Genomic DNA, 16,948 nt, shown 5'->3' with positions numbered 1-16,948 from the left:
TATGAATAAGTTAAATGAAATTGTGAGCGCTTTGGGCCGTGTGGGAAAAGCGTGTTATAAATGTTGAGTATTATTATTATTATTATTATTATTATTCCTCTTTCAGTTTACTTGCACTCGTATTCTTGGGCTAAAACATGTGGATCATCAGGGATTGAAGCTAGCTAGCTTTCATAACCTGGCTGATGCAAGTTGCTGAAATAGAGATCCCCTAATTGTCAATATCCTATATATCTAATGCACACGCAGTCTACAGTCCACTCATTCAATTCAATTCAATTCAATTCATTTTTTGTCATGTATAAAAAACACAAAAATTGTCCTCGCACTCCTTTCTTAACAAAAAGTGCATAAAAAAAAAATAATAATAATAATAATCATTCACAAACTATAAATACAATACATCAAAATAATACATGTACATACATGTAGTATAAATATATCAATAAAATAAATATACCCTGTCTGCATGCTTGAGCACCCACGACACGACACCAACCACTGACCCACTGTATGAAACAAAGTGTCACCACAGTGGAACAATGCGATCTAAGGTGGGTACTCAAGCATGCAGACAGGTACCAGGAGCTATTAAGTGGATACATGAATACATTAAGTGAATAAATTAGATTAGAATAGTATTGTCTATTATCTCACAAATTTTGCATTATAGCACTTTGATGCCCAAGGTATAAAGGACGTTCTGAACCTCATGTATGTGTAGCAGGTTGAATTCAAAATAAATTTGCACATATAGGACTGGGAGAAACGGTGAGAATGAACTCTTCTTGACACTGCATGCACGTACAGGAACCGACTGCAAACATGCTCCGGTCAAGCACTCGGTCTCTGGATCACCGATATCTATACAATTAAGAAATAAACATCTTGATGGATAGAATGACAAAAAGATGGATTAAAAACAGGGATTTAATAAAAACAAAATGTACAACACATTCTTTATCGTAACATTAACACACCCTTATAAATCACCTTTTTATTACCTATCAGACATTTCAACATTTATATGTAGGCCAAAGTGAAATTGATAATGTAATTTTCTTTTATTGGTTCAGAGTTGTTCTAAACACACTTTTGTTGATGACACATTGAAAAAAGACAAAGTGTATCATGAAGTTATGACATGCAGGAGTCTGCAATAGTCATTGTAGCAAAAAATAAAATCTGTATGTAAACTTTGACATGTACATGAATATCCATTTTGTGTTCTGAAAGAGATATGTTACACCACAGATACATGCATCTGAGGTATATATAATATACAACTTATATTATGACGTATTTTGAGTTGTACTGAATATGGAAATAAACATAAATATCAGCTGGCAAGTTGCACATCAAACCTTTCAGGGATAATTTTCAAACTAAATTATAATATACATGATGGAGGCATATAAATCAATCAACTTTCTAAATCTATGTGAGGAATATATATCGATGAACTGGTTTCTTAGCTATAATGATGTACATAAAAAAAATACCTCTTCAAACTTTCACACACATTTTATTACCCTGTGTCAGGTATACAAGTTGCATTTCACCATTAATCACAACATGTAGAAAGATATAAAAAAGGCAGGAAGGCTGGCCAGTCTACATGTATGTGTATACATATACATACATGTATACACATACATGTACATATTTACGCATGTATTAAAGTTTTAATACAAATATTGTATTGCAAGTAGCTGTAAAACATATTTAGGTATCAGCCATAAGTTGTAGTAGTACATACATGTATCATGCCCACATTCACCCAGTGTCTTTGGCAATTAACACATGTCAATTAAACTCTCAAATATAATTTTTCTTTCTTTATCATGAATACATGTAAAAGTTGTAATACACAATACCCGTTTATTTTACAACAGCATATGTACTGATATCAGCTTAAGTCTTTGGCAATAAAGTAATATATATATAAATTAACCTCTTAAGAACCATATACAAGTATCAGTGTACACATATGTATACCTGTTTATTTTTTAAAAAGTATATACTGAACTAAATCAGTCGAAGTCTTGCGCAATTAAGTAATACCTACAAAAACTTTGAAAAACTCTCTTAAAAATTGCTGTGTCTTGTGTGCAGGTTGCACTGAAATACCTTGTTACTCTGATTGTTTTGTCAGTAAACTGATAAAGCCTCTTCATAATTTTGAAAATACTTTATTTACATGAACATGCATGCACTTGAAAAAAAGACATAAAGAACAACTACTTAATAATAATGATAATTCTAACAGAAATTTCCTGTCATGAAATTCATAATTTTTTTTCATTCAAGGACACTTGTTTGCACAGTGCGAATCCAAAATCTTATTTTTCTTATTCCTAAACTTTATTCCTTCTATTTTCACCCTCATAGCCTGTCGTAGTGAGGACGGAGGTGGTGGCTGGTCTCTGATCCTTGTAACAAATGCTGGGGGAAAAAAAATAGCAAAGATGTTTTCTCATTTTAGTCACATATTGACATACTCTATAATAACTGAGACATTTTCATCTGCAAGTAATAATTGTAATAGGTAAACAGACAAATTAACCCAATTATCTTGTTATGAAGAACTTACACATTGTGGGTAATTTCCACCCCTTTGAAATTGTGAGTATATACCAGTAAAAGAATAGCCATTGCTTTAATAGAAACAAATTCAAGCTCAATAATTATAAATATTATAATTATATAATTTTTAGCTGAGAGTGAAAGGTAATTTCAGGATTCAATCAGTTTTCCTATATAGTTCCATATCATGCAATTTAAAACGTATCCTAATCCTTACCACAAATCCTGAATCACAACTCTACCGCCAATATCTTCACAAAAACTCTGCTGCAGAGTCATATTATTATGGGGAAATGCAAAGCAATTGTCTTGTAGAAACCATAATGATATACTTCACCATGTAAAGATGCACACAAAATATAACTATCTGTAACAGGCCATGCTCATTACAAAGCCAGTAGTATTCTTCTTTATCATATATTCAACATGCTGCTATACATGCAAACATGCTCAAAATCACAATTATTTCTAATGGACTTAAGTTGAAGGTGAGTGGATTTGCTAAATATTATGAGAATATATCTATGAGAAATATTATTTTAATTGGCCACGGTCTATCTTACATGATATGAAATACTTACAGACAATGGCTGAAATAGTTACGTCATCAAGGCCATTGGCCTCAAGGAGTTCCTCATGAGTGTAGAAAGCGCTCATCAAAAAGAGTGCGGTACCAGTGGCGTTCTTTTTGGCCTTTGCCTCCACCACCGTATGGGGGTTAGCGTATACCCCCGTCCCTGGAGAGAGCTCTGTCATCCGACAGTGTAAATAAACAAGGTGATTAGTGTCCCAAGAGATTGACCATGTAAACTTACCGGTATATTTCAATAATTCCCTTTTTCAGTTTGCTGTCCTTACTATACCAGAAATTAACTAAATTAGGAATTGTACACAGCTACCTCACACAAAATTCATCAAACAACCAGGAAGCAACTACAAAAAGCATTAACAACCAAGTAAGAAAAATAGTTTGAAAATAGATACAAACCGCTTCAGTTTAAAAAAAAATAGATTAAAAATTGCATAACATCATGACAAAATAAGAAAAATAGTTTGAAAATAGATACAAACCGCTTCAGTTTAAAAAAAATAGATAAAAAATAGCATGACATCATGACGTAAGTATAAGAAAATAGTTTGAAAATAGATACAAGCTGATCTTTTTGAGAAAATAGATAAAGAATAGGCTGGCTAAACGATGACAATTGAAAAAAATAGCAAAAAATTAGTCTGCGGTTCTTAAATAGAGAAAAAATATACTTATTTTTTTCTATTTTACCTGTGAAAATAGGGGAAAAATAGTCTGCGATTTAAAAATAGAGAAAAAATAAACTATTTTCCTTCTATTTTTATGTAAAAATAGTTAAAAAATAGTCCACTTTCCCTAAAAATAGTTTAAAAATAGGAAGAAAATAGAGGGAAAATATATTTTCTACAACAAAAAAACTACTAGGGATTGTTATGTTATGCTATGTACATTGTCACAGGGCCCCATGGGAGACCAACAAATTGTTGAATGGGCTTCCCTGTTTTTAAACAAATAAATAAATAAAATAAAAACGGTTGCATTTGCACATGGTAATTTTAATTTCTTACGATCAATTTCGCAGATCCCTCGTAAGTCCAAGTTGACAGCTCATCGTAACCTGAGGGATGATGAAGGTATCCTTATACGTCATTTTGCTGGAGCTGTGTGCTATCAGACCGTAAGTTCTCTTTAGACACGTACATGTAGGTCTCGTAAAGGCCCGTATTCTGAAATCTTGTTTCACCATCGACATCAGTAGGTGGATCGTGCTACAATGCACTCTTTTGTGTCCCGAAAAGTACTTCGAAAGGTCGAGTGTGCACAAAGTTACACACTTACTCATATTGGGTACGTTGTGTACCTGGAGTTCTTTTCCTTTGCCCCGAGGTCGTGCGTGAGCAGCGAGCGACAAACTCCATCCAGCTGGATGTCGATGGATTTATCTGTGATAGGCAATGGTCTAAATGTGCTAAAATCATGGGAAGCTGAAAAGTATTATTGCTATTATTATTATTGGTCTATATTATGGTTGTTCCACTTTATATGTTTGTCATTTTGCCTCCGACGAAGATTCTGCTAGGATCGAAAGCTTAGGCTCCTTTTTGACTTTCTATTATTATTGTTGTTATATTTGCTGCTCTGTAAACCCTTCATTCTTTCTTTCCTTCTTTTAATAAACTATCTAAATCGCATCCACACTTGACATTTTTATGTGCTATTATCAGCAATTCAATTATTTCTTTTATTGTTGATGTTGTTGTTATTATGAATGTTACTTTATGATCTTCTCCTGTACAGAGTGAATTTATAGAGAAGAATAACGATGCCTTGCATGCTTCGTTGGAGGTTGTGATAAGAGATTGCAAAGATCCGTTCTTGACCAGTCTCTTCCCGATCAAGGAGCCTCCCAAGGGACGTGGCGGTCAGACTGTTCAGAAACTGGCCTTTGACAGTGTCGGAAACAAGTTCAAGGTAGGGTTTGTCTGAAATTTTGCACTTTGTGGGAGGGGGGTTGTACTGTAGGTCATCAGTGTGCTAATAGATACACATTTTCATAATTGTTAAGGACAGCTCAGAAGCATCTTTAGAGTTGAGACATAAGTGGCAACCTTGAATTCTATTACCAGCACAATATAAACATACCTTTAACATGAATTCCATTTGCCTGGATAAATAATCAAATCCTTGCCTCAGCATGTTAGGGTAAACGCAATCGAGGTAGACCATTCTATTGCATTCCTCTTGGTAAGGTCCTCTCATTCTGCGCAGTGCCTCTTGTCTGCGCACACGCGTATCTGCGCGATTCTAGTTACAGAAGATCCACGAGGACCACTAACTATACATGTACATGCAATACGTAGAAAGATATTCATTAAAAAAATCTAACTCAAAATAGTGGAAAAATAATGAATTTCAGGCATTTCATGGTCTCATAATGCAGCCCTTCTCATCAAAATTAATCGTGTGTAAAGTGAATGGGTGGGCAGACATGGGGCACCATCTTTTTGTTCAACCTGAAAATGACTGGCCAATGTTTTTTTTTACAGAAAATCATACATTTATCTCAATTTTTTTGTGAGATTTTTGGCACCTTTACTCATGAGAATATAAGGAACATTATCAATTGAATTTTTTGTGAAATAAAAGATCATGATTAATCTTAAGTTAAATTGTTTGGTTCGCAGACGTTTACCCCCCTTCATACTTTCATGCATGCTGAGTATGCATCCGTATTTATTTGCCATTCGCACTACTATTCTATCCCTTCCACGTTCCACAGTTATGTTTGTGCGCATTATGATCTGCGCATAGTTTACACTCTGCGCGCTGACGTCATAATGGATGAACAGGCGATTAATTAGCTGCGGGTATGAGCTGATTTTTCGATGCGTTATTTCATGAAGCTAAAAGTGGAATTATTCCATGGACCATTCAAAAAAAATTCTCTACAATTTCAAAATACTTTACTCTGCAGTGCTGCCAAGAATCACAAATATTACCCCAAGTTTGAATAAATGGTAGAGTGGTTTCGATTTTTTCTTCATATAGATACAAAGCATTCGGCGCATTTTTGGTGTTTTAAAAAGCACATTTGCTCTAATAAAAATGCTGATAGTTTAAAAACAAGCACATGAACCCCTATTTTTTAATGTTTGTACCTCTTAGGTATACCTCCCACTACAACTCTGCACATTTTGGTGAAGATGACATGGATTTTGAATAAAGTGCAGCATTTATTGTACTTTTGTAGTTTGTTACTGAAATTTTACATTTTTTTAGATTGGGATTTTGTTATCTTTTACGCCATTTTTAAGAACTGACAGTGCTGTTAAACTAAAATTGCAAACAAATAGCACTATAAATAGATTCTCCATTCTAACGATACAATTATTAACTCTCTTGCGAAATTTGATGACTTTTTCATGTATTTTGACTGAGTAATAGAGGTTTAAACTCATTGTAGTAATCTTGGGCGGTCTAAAAATGCCAAATTGTTTTGAATGCGCAATTCTTAAGAACATCAATTTGGGTGAACTTTGAAGCTCTATAGCAAAACATCAAGCACATGGACCTGTGTTAATTTTAGCATATTTCGAATATTAAGGTTCTAAAGTATCTATGTGCAAAGTTTGGTGAAAATGACATGGATTTCACTTTAACTGTGGAACGTCCTTAAATAACCCTGCAGGTACAACTCAACCAGTTAATGGAGAAACTACAGAGTACTGGGTCTTCCTTCGTACGTTGTATCAAGCCAAATGGAAAGATGGTGGACAATCTGTTTGAAGGAGGTCAGATTCTAAGTCAGCTGCAGTGCTCAGGTAATTCTCTTCAGGAAGGCAACATTTTGTAACACATTTCTTAATATGTGTTACAAAATTTAAAATTTGATTTAGTTGTATACTCAATAGGAAATTTGTGCGTTTCTTAACACGTGCACGCAAATGGGCGGAGGGACCACCAGGTCACTCACAGTGATTCTGTTTCCTCTCCTTTTCCCTGGCCGTGAACTGATGCACTGGGAGATCTGCTACCAAATATTGCATGTGTGTGAGATTTTCTATGCAATCATATTGATACTATATTTGTAAATTGAATTTTTGAAGTGCGGATTTGAATAATGAATGAATTGCACCCTTATCGTGATGTCACTCATTCGTGTTAAACCTGAGAGATTTGGTCGACAACAGTGTTCTCAACACCTTGCTTGTTGTACTGTTTCTCTTTCGAGTGATTATGATCCTCATGTATTACCGTAAACACTACCGTTTTCCATGTACCTCTCTTTATATAGTTCCACTAATCAAACCAATTTCTAACGTGCATTGTTCAGTGAAACTCTCGCCTGCTGCCTGTGCTATTTTGTAATATGTCTTAGGTAAGAGAGTTGTCGATCTGCAAACCTCCTATGTTGTACGTCTAGAAATGGCGGTTTAACCCTTTGAACCCTGAATTATTTGGGACGGACGTGATTTGTGAAAACACTGTTTTGTTCGTTCTAGGAATGGTGAATGTCCTCGAGTTGATGCAGGGAGGTTTCCCATCCCGCACACAGTTCTCAGATCTGTATAATATGTACAAGCAGTACATGCCACCGGAGTTGGTTCGTCTGGATCCGAGGCTCTTCTGCAAGGTAGGCATGCATTCAGTGTCCAAACGATTCTTTTCAGTCTGCTTGCAGTCTCACTAAATTACCACTTTTTAACAGTATTATGAATTCTTTTACTGTTATTTGAGTAAATATAATATTCTAGTATTTACATGTACATGTATTTAATAATAATTGCTAGTTTTTATGTAGTGCTTTTCCCATTACGGCTCAAAGCACTTTACAGCATATTATTACCCCGGTCATTGGATTCAATTTAATCCTGTGCGAAAAGTGCACAATTTCCACTTCCTGGGGAGCATTCATCGCAGCCTCATTATGGCGCTGGCAAATTCAAACATACTGGTACAATAACTGTCGCATCCTACCGGGTACCCATTTATCACCTGGGTCGAGATTGGCAAAGTGTTGATTAACGCCTTGCCAAAGGACGCTAGATCACGGTGGGATTTGAACACACGACCCACTGATTAAATAACGTTAAGCTGTAGACCATTGTGGTGTTTCATGAGGCTGTTTATATAGTTGCACAACTGTTTGCACCACTGGAACATGTTCTTAAGTGCTAAGTCAGCTGCATACGGATATATCGTTATTAAAAAGCAAGAAAGTCACTTGATAAAGCCCCAAGGGGGTATTTCACAAAGATGTAAATGGGACTAAAAATCGCATTTGAATTCCCAGTTGTGTGCAATATAAAATGCATCACCGGATTGATCAAATCATGCTAAGAGGACGCATGCTACTGTGCATCTCTCAGTGAGATTGCGTGTGAAAAATCATGTGTGTGTCGGCATTTAATCATGTGTCTACCTTACACTTTACTCTTTGGAAAACACCCCCCATATTTCAAGTTTCTGTTCTTTAAAATGGTGATGTCTCTGAATTCTGTCCACCTTAAGTGGTTGCTGCAGGGATTATGCCACCCGGGGCCTGTAACAAAAAGCTTAGCAATCATCGTAGAACATCTTTTAACGATCGATTCCATTGACGACAATGTACAATTAATCATGAAAATCAAGCATATGGTCAATCGCTAGCATTTGTGTTACGTGACCGAGTTTGTGGCAGAATGTCCCAATTGAAGTCGGGCGATTCCATACGTGTCGTACGGGACATTTTGACAACAATTTCTAGTTTTCTAGCCGAATGCTTGAGCAAAAAAATATTCTTTTTTGTCAATGATAAAGCTATACAGTGGGTTGCCATGTGAAAAACTAATAACCAACACAAAAAAATTATTATAGGTAAATTGTAGGTGAAAATGTTGTGTGTGTACGGGACGCAGAAATGTCCCATACGACACGCAACATTTTAAATTCCAATTCACCTATGGACAACATATTTTTGTTGGTTGTCAGTTTTTTGCATGTCTACCCAGTTGTACTTTGATATTACCACAAAGCAAATTGAAGTTCTTCGTTCGTTTGGACAGCAGGTTGAAATATGTTGTGAAAATGGCTGATTTTTCTAGCATGGAATCGCCCAGTCGATGTTTATTTTCTTCATTTTTTGGACAGGCTCTCTTTCACGCCCTGGGCCTTGATGAGAATGACTATCAATTCGGCCTCACCAAGGTGTTCTTCAGACCGGGCAAGTTTGCAGAATTCGATCAGATGATGAAGTCTGATCCAGAACATCTCAAAGTCCTGATCAAGAAGGTTCGACGCTGGCTCATCTGTACACGTTGGAAGAGAGGACAGTGGGGAACATTGATGGTCATCAAGTGTAAGGGTTCATTTCGTTACGTTTATTGGGCAACACCTTTAACCCTAAAAAGACTGATTCAGCCCCCCCCCCCCCTCGATATTTTTTCACAGTAAATCTGCCACGCAAAAGTTTCTTAACATGTTGCTAGCTGACTTTTTACCTTCAAGTCTCGCTCAACCTTTGAGACTGAAATTGAAACCCCCGGGGTATGCGGTTCCGAAATCACACAACATTTTGTAAGTGCATGCAGACCCAAAATTGCTAAAAAATGTGAATTTGTGTACAAATCCAATGCAAATAGCGTTATAGCCAAAATCTATAAATGTATAATTTTGTCTTTTACTGATTGAAATAAATTAATTTCATCTTGTTTATGGTCAAAATAAAGTCCCCATCAATTTCAATTGAAAACTCAATAAAAAACAAAAAGTAAAAAACGTGGAAATACATAAGAAATTTAGAAAATAATAAAATACATGAGAAAATAAATGTGATGTTGAAATTTTCTTAAGGTACATTTTTATCATATTCCTATAAAGAGTCTGTGAACCAGAAGTTAGCATTTTAGGGGCATTATTTATTTAATTAGAGCAAACTTTTGATTTTATGCATAAATTAGCATAATTGATTAGCAGTGAGATTTTTTGCAGAATTTTACCTCACATTATTGTAGATTATGCCACGGGTAATGCGCGTGCCAGTTTTTTCGTCGCGATCAACTATCCTCCCCCCCCCCCCCCAGTCTTCTTAGGCTTTGAATTACCCAGTCTATTTAGGGTTAAATCATCGGCCATTTATTATGTCTGACACCGAGTATTCTCCATCCTTACTTAGCTTCTTGAACTGCACATTACGATACTGTTATCAACATTACCCCCGGCTTTAGACGTGCTGCATACAGGCGCTCAAGCATTCAAGGAATTTCTTCCTACTGGGTACCCATTCACCTCACATGGGTTGAGTGCAGCACATAAAAATGTAGATAATTCCTTGAATGCTTGTGCGCCCGATCAGGGTAGCTGTGTTGAAGCCGGGGTAATAGTAATAGAAATATTGTATTAACCCTATCTTAACTGGGCTATTTCAGACCAGTATATACTGGGGGGTCAATTTGACCCCCCCCCCCCCCCTCAGATCTCGGCCGCTGATCGCGCGATGGCCGCGAAAATTTGCATGCGCGTAGAGCAGGATGTAAAATACAAGACTATATGGTATAATTTTTAAAAAATTAATTATGCAAATAAGCGTATGAAATTTGCCCTAAATTTTGTTTTTTGTTTTTGCCTTTAACTCAATTTATATAGCTAGTAGAATGCTAATTTTTGGTTGGAGTATCAATTATTACATTTCTAACAAATATCTACAAAAAAATTGCAAAAATATAATTAATTTCTCATGTATTTTATTGTTTTTTAAATTCGTATGTATTTCTTTGTTTTTTCAAACCTTTGTTTTTTATTGTTTTTTCCAATGAACTTTGTTGGGGACCCTTCTGCGATCATAAATAGCATAAAATAAATCCATTTAAACCAACAAATGTAAAAATAATCATACATCTATGATTTTTGGTTGAAAAACACAATTTGCATTGACTTTGTACACGGAATCACGTTTTTGAGCAATTTTGGGTCTGACATGCACTTACAAAATGTTGCGTAATTTCAGAACCGTGTCCCAGGGCGTCGCAGTTTTGGTCTCAAAAGATGCACAAGACTTGAAAGTAAAAAGTCAGTGAGCGGCGCGATCAAAAAACTTTGCGCAATGGCGTAGTGATTACATTTGTCGAGGGGGGGGTCAAATTGACCCCCCCCCCCCCAGTTTAATAAGGGTTAAAGCTATATAAATGTTGCATCATATTATTATTAATTTGATTTGTTCTTGTCATTTCAGTGAAGAACAAGATCTTGTATCGTCGTGCTGCCCTGATCAAGATACAGAGTACCATTAAGATGTTTCTAGCGATGCGCAAACACAGACCAAGGTACAAGAGCCTCATGCAAGTCCACACACTCAGCAAGGAACTCAACAAGCTGGCCCAAGTTGGTAGGTTATTAGAGAACTTTGCTTTCAAAAAGAACAAGTTAGTGAACCCCAGATATTTATATGTGAAGTCAGGTGATGCATTAAAAAAAGTTTGTTTCTCTGGGCTCGCCCAACATTGTAGTGTTGATGTCATTCAGCATTCAACACTCAGCTTGCAGGAGTGCATCTTGTGATGAGGAGCAAGTTGTTTGATATGAAATGAACATGAAATGTTGATTTCTGTTATAATTATTAATTTCTGTGCATTCTGTCTGCCTACCTGTCTGATATTTCTTCTGGTATGTTTTTTTTTAAACAGCAAAGACAATTAAAGACAAACAAGCTCAACAACAAGTCGCTGCGACTAGCAAGGCTTTAGAAGATCTTATTATCAAGATAAAGGTATGTTATCTCTTTATAATAATAATCATGACAATAATGATAATAATGATAATAGTAATAATAATTACAATAATGATAATTGAAATGATGATAATAATAATGATGATGATGATGCTGATGATAATGATAACGGTATATTTACCCAGGGTAGCCACTTCAGTTCCGAAAACTATTCTCCCAGCGGGCCCTGCTCCAATTGTTATTCCCCCGGCGAAGCTAGGCTACCTATTCAGGTGTACACAGCTTTTTGAGGAATTACTTCCTGCCGGTACCCATTTACCTCACCTGGGTCGAGTGCAGCACACTGTGGATGAATTCCTTGCTGAAGGAAACTACGCCATGGTTGGGATTTGAACCCATGACCCTCTGTTTCAAAGTCCGGAGACTAATCCACTGGGCCATGACGCTCCACAATGATGATGATGATAATTTGATTTATATAGTTCCTTATTCAAGGGGATACAAAGGGATGTTTGAGGCATAAAGCAAGTTACGACTAAATACTTATAACATGTTTTGAACAGCTTTTCGAATAGGTCAAGTTAGGTAGCAATTCATAAAATGGGGGGAGTTTGTTGCAGAGACATGTGGCAAGGGATTGAAGAGAATTGAAGCCAGCCTGTTTTATGGATTTAAGAATTACATCGAATAGTGATAAGTGAATCAGATTTCATGGGCATACTACAGCCATTTAGATGATAATAAGGGTGCTGTTTCATAAAGCTGTTCATAAGTTAAGGTTACTTTAAAAACAACTGGTGATCCTTTCTTGTGGTAAATGATCGTCATAATTAAATGTTCATTGGTGATCATCTAGCGCATAAGAAAGGTTCACGAGTCGTTCTTAAATTTGCTCTTAACTTACGAACAGCTTTATGAAACAGCGGACACAGTGTGGAAGAGATTTAGGACTATCAGACGTTATGTAATGCGATTGGAAGTTGGCTTGTGGTGAAGTCATGATGTCACTTTCCCTGGCCCGACAGTTACCCAAGGCTAACCCAAGCTCGACCCAAGAATTTCTCCCTGGTTCATTGAATTTGCTAGCCCCAAAGAAAGTCTCTATTACTGGTTATTTCCAGCAAGATTCACAAAGTCTTGGGTCAGCAAATGATAATCCACTCCCCATGGAAGCCGATATATTGCTTTGAATGTCTCAAAATTCAACTAAAAAGGTACATGTAATTGACGTACCACTCTGGATCTGGATGTGTACGATGCAGGGCCCTCCTGGGCATAAACGCATTGGGTGAGAGAGGGCGGAGTGAGGATTAGAAGTTTCTGTCAATGGCCTTCTTGAATGAGCTTGTCGATGTTGGGTTGATGACAGCGTCACTCAGGTGATTCCACTCAATGATAGTCGATGGGAAGAACGAGTTCCTGTATTGTTCAGTTCACTCTCTTTTTCTTCTTTTTCGATAACTGCATCAATTTTACATTTGATTCGATTTGCATTTCTTTCATTGCTCCTTAATTTTCCTGTGTCGGTGCAAGAACGCATGTAGCAAAACATTTTTGCCCCCCCCCCCCTGTCAGTGCAGAAACACCTCCACGCAATGCCCTTTTAATATGCCTATTGCTAAGGGCAAATTTGTGCGCATGGAATGCACTAAAGTGTGGTGTTAAGGGAGTTCTTGCATCACCATGACAATTTGATACCAATGTTTTTGTTTTTTTCTCTTGTGTAACAGTGACGATTTATTTCAAAATTTGATTATATTACATGTTTGTATTTATGTCTATATTACTTCATTGTAATTGGCATTCAATGCATTTGAGTCATCCTCTATTTTACTTAATATACTATGTTGGCACCAGCTAATGTGGATAACCTCTCAACAAAAATCTTATTTTTTTTAGGTGATCCCCAGGCATATTAGCCGGTGCACAATTTTATGCTATTCTTGTAATGTTTCTATTGTATTTTGTCACGTTTTTTATCATTTTGTCGGATAATACTAAGTACAAGTAAACAAATAACATTCGCTGTCTTTTGTTTGATCACCCTCCAGACGACCGTCATGACCAGGAGACAGATGGAGGACGCCTACCTAAACCTGTCCAATCAGATGAGGAAGCAACTCCTCGACCTGATCAACAAGAAGAAAGCGGAGGACGCCGAGGCGGAGAGACTCCGCAAGATACAAGAAGAGATGGAAAGGGAGCGGAAGAGACGAGAAGAGGAAGAGAGAAAGAGGAAGGCCGAGAAAGAAGAGAGAGAAAGGAAGAAGAAGCAGGAGGAAGAAGAAAAGAGATTGTGAGTAAACTGAAATTGCATTGATTCAGGTGTCCTTTTCATGAATTTTGATGGCATGAATATTGTTGGCCATAGTAGATTGCGAGACAAATGAATACCCTCTAGCGATTATTTCAGTCCGCAATAATGAACCTGTTTAGTATTATGAATATTAAAGTCAACAATTTTTCTGAAAAAGGACAAGTAGAGTGGCTGTTTCTAATCAGGGACCGTGTGTGTAGCATGCTGGTTTTATGTATTTGCCAGATTGAGCCACCCGAACTCATCATTTCTCAATAACAGGCAAAGAAAATAATGTGTTATATTCGGGGGCTACTTTTAAAACTTGCGGCCTGAATCTACAACTTTAAAGGACAAGTCCATCCCAACAAAAAGTTGATTTGAATGAAAAGAGAAAAATCCAACAAGCACAACACTGACAATTTCATCAAAATCAGGTGTGAAACAGGAAAGTTATGACATTTTAGAGTTTCGCTTAATTAAAAAAAATAGTTATATGCACATCCTGGTCGGTATGCAAATGAGGAGACTGATGACATCATCCACTTACTATTTCTTTTGTATTTTGTTATATGAAATATGAAATATTCTAATTTTCTCCTCATTATCAAGTGAAACAGCTATTAATTCCTCTGGGAACATGTGGATTTAAGCATTGTTTAATTACAATATGGTTCAGTCAAGTTGGTCCTTATTGTCAAATCTGTAAAAAATTAAATATTGCATAATTCAAACAATAAAAAAATAAAAAATTGAGGGACATAATCGTTTGCATGTCACTGAGTTGTGCGTATCACTGTTTTATGAAAAATAAGCTGAACTTTAAAATGTCATTAACTTTCTTAGTTTACATCTGATTTTGATGAAGTTTTCAGCGTTATGCTAGTTTGATTTTTCTCTATTCAAATCAACATTTTTCTGGGGTGGACTTGACCGTTAAATAAGATATGATATTGCAATGAATAGGGATTTTCCAGGGCTCTTGAGCATTTCAGGGTGAAATCGGTCCTAGGCCCGTGTAATTATTTCCCTGCCAATAATTATGGCCAGACATCTGAGCCATCATCAATATCAATTCTTGTGTTTGTCATCAAAATACTGCTACATGTTGTGTTGTGGCTAAGTGGATAAGCCTCAGAACTTTGAACCACAAAGTCTGGGGTTTGAATCCCACCATGGCACTTGCGTTTATCTACATTTGCCACTCTCCACCCAGGTGTAGTAAATGGGTCATTGGAAGGAATTCCTTGAATATTCAAGTGTTCGATTATCGTAGCAGTGCTAACGCCATGGTAATAATTTGCAGCGCTTAGAAACATTTGTATTAAGTGCTATATAAATGTTGTTTATTATTATTAATTTGATTTGTTTTTGTCATTTCAGTAAAGAACAAGATCTTGTATTGTCCTGCCCTGATCAGGATACAGAGTGCCATTAGGATGTTATTATTTTGTTATTATGATTATCATCATCATCATTATTTCAGGTAGCTTTGCAAGCTTGATGACTTTATTAATCTTGCAATATTTACTCACCTCTTGCATGCAGGAAAGCAGAAATGGAAGCAAAGCGCCTCAAGGAAGAGGAGGAGCTTCGTATCCAACTAGAGGAAGAGAGGAAAAGATTGGAAGCAGAGAAAAGGCAAATAGAAGCGGACAGACAGAAGCTGGAGGAGATGCAGCGACAAGCGGAAGAAGATCAACGTAGAAGGTATAAGGCTCGGCACACCCTACACGATACATTTCGATCCGATTTTCAAAGATATTATAAAGCCCAGTGCACACTACACGATACATTGCGTCCAGAAGACAAAGGATCGTCAAAAATGTCAGGCTTTAAATAAACATTTGATTGGCAAAAGCATCAGCTTGATTTGTGTAGATAGATAGGCAAAAGCATCAACTTGATTTGTATAGATAGATAGATAGATAGATAGATCACACTTAAAAGAAGACTGTGTTAATTTGCCAAATTATTGTAATTGTTTTGACATTCTCCTCTGTGGTCAGTGCTTATCTCCTAATCTCTTCTAGATCGTCATCAATATTGGATCAATTCAAACAAAAATTAGAAACGTTTAAGTTAGCTATAATTATAATATCCCGATCCTGTATGCACTGGACTTATGGTCACTGCCTGGTAATTTTTGTATATATCTTTTTTTCCTGTACTGACCAGGGATGGAATATCAAAGCTCTAATTTGTGGAAAATATGCTCTATACAATTATATCAAATAAACAACGGGTCATGTGGTCCAGTGGTTAGAGCATTGGACTCATAATCGCAAGGTTGTAAGTTCAAATCCCCATTCTGCCATTTTCTCCACTTCGATAAAAAGACCAGAGAGTAATATCTGTCGTGTATAAGGTCAGCCACTATGACTGGTCAACCTAGACGTAAAATGTTTCCTAAGTAATTGGTTATATACCAGCTTGGCGTTTACCAGCAAAAAGCTTTCCTGCAGAGTTCCTACGAGAGTAAACAGAATCAAATATTTTAATCACGTTTTGTATTTATATAGGGAGGAGCAGGAACGTCGGGACTATGAATTAGCCCAGCGTCTCTCTGAGGAGGCTAACTCCCAGGTGATTGCGGAGGAATCTCTTGTAGCTCGGTAAGAAACACCTCATTTTCGGTGACACGACATTTTCGGTGACACGACATTTGCTCCTCTGTGACATTTGCTCCGATCTTAATATTTCAAAGAGCATAGAGTTTAGAGTTAGGATTGTGATAGAGTTTGTGGTTCAGAATAATGTAAAGATTGGGATTATGGTTTATTTAGTTTTGGTGGTTAGGTTTTATGTTTGGCTTAATAACGTGCAGATATTC

General features: G+C 36.6%; 1 protein-coding gene across 4 annotated transcripts in view; it reads left to right on the top strand.

The window, feature by feature from the left end:
* Positions 1-16,948, top strand: part of LOC129259291 (unconventional myosin-VI-like) — a 76,768-nt gene that overhangs the window by 49,984 nt on the left and 9,836 nt on the right. For all 4 annotated transcript variants that reach the window (XM_064098691.1, XM_064098689.1, XM_064098692.1 and 1 more), the window contains exons 15-24: positions 4,197-4,292; positions 4,913-5,086; positions 6,804-6,936; positions 7,618-7,748; positions 9,245-9,452; positions 11,325-11,477; positions 11,776-11,858; positions 13,871-14,115; positions 15,664-15,825; positions 16,638-16,730. In XM_064098691.1, coding sequence (XP_063954761.1) covers positions 4,197-4,292; positions 4,913-5,086; positions 6,804-6,936; positions 7,618-7,748; positions 9,245-9,452; positions 11,325-11,477; positions 11,776-11,858; positions 13,871-14,115; positions 15,664-15,825; positions 16,638-16,730 — 1,478 coding nt within the window. The remainder of the gene's footprint in view (positions 1-4,196; positions 4,293-4,912; positions 5,087-6,803; positions 6,937-7,617; positions 7,749-9,244; positions 9,453-11,324; positions 11,478-11,775; positions 11,859-13,870; positions 14,116-15,663; positions 15,826-16,637; positions 16,731-16,948) is intronic.

The sequence above is a fragment of the Lytechinus pictus genome, chromosome 4 (assembly GCF_037042905.1).
Source record: "Lytechinus pictus isolate F3 Inbred chromosome 4, Lp3.0, whole genome shotgun sequence".
NCBI classification, from domain to species: domain Eukaryota; kingdom Metazoa; phylum Echinodermata; class Echinoidea; order Temnopleuroida; family Toxopneustidae; genus Lytechinus; species Lytechinus pictus.
Note: the sequence above shows the minus strand (reverse complement) of the source record. Positions and strands in the feature narration are given on the sequence as shown.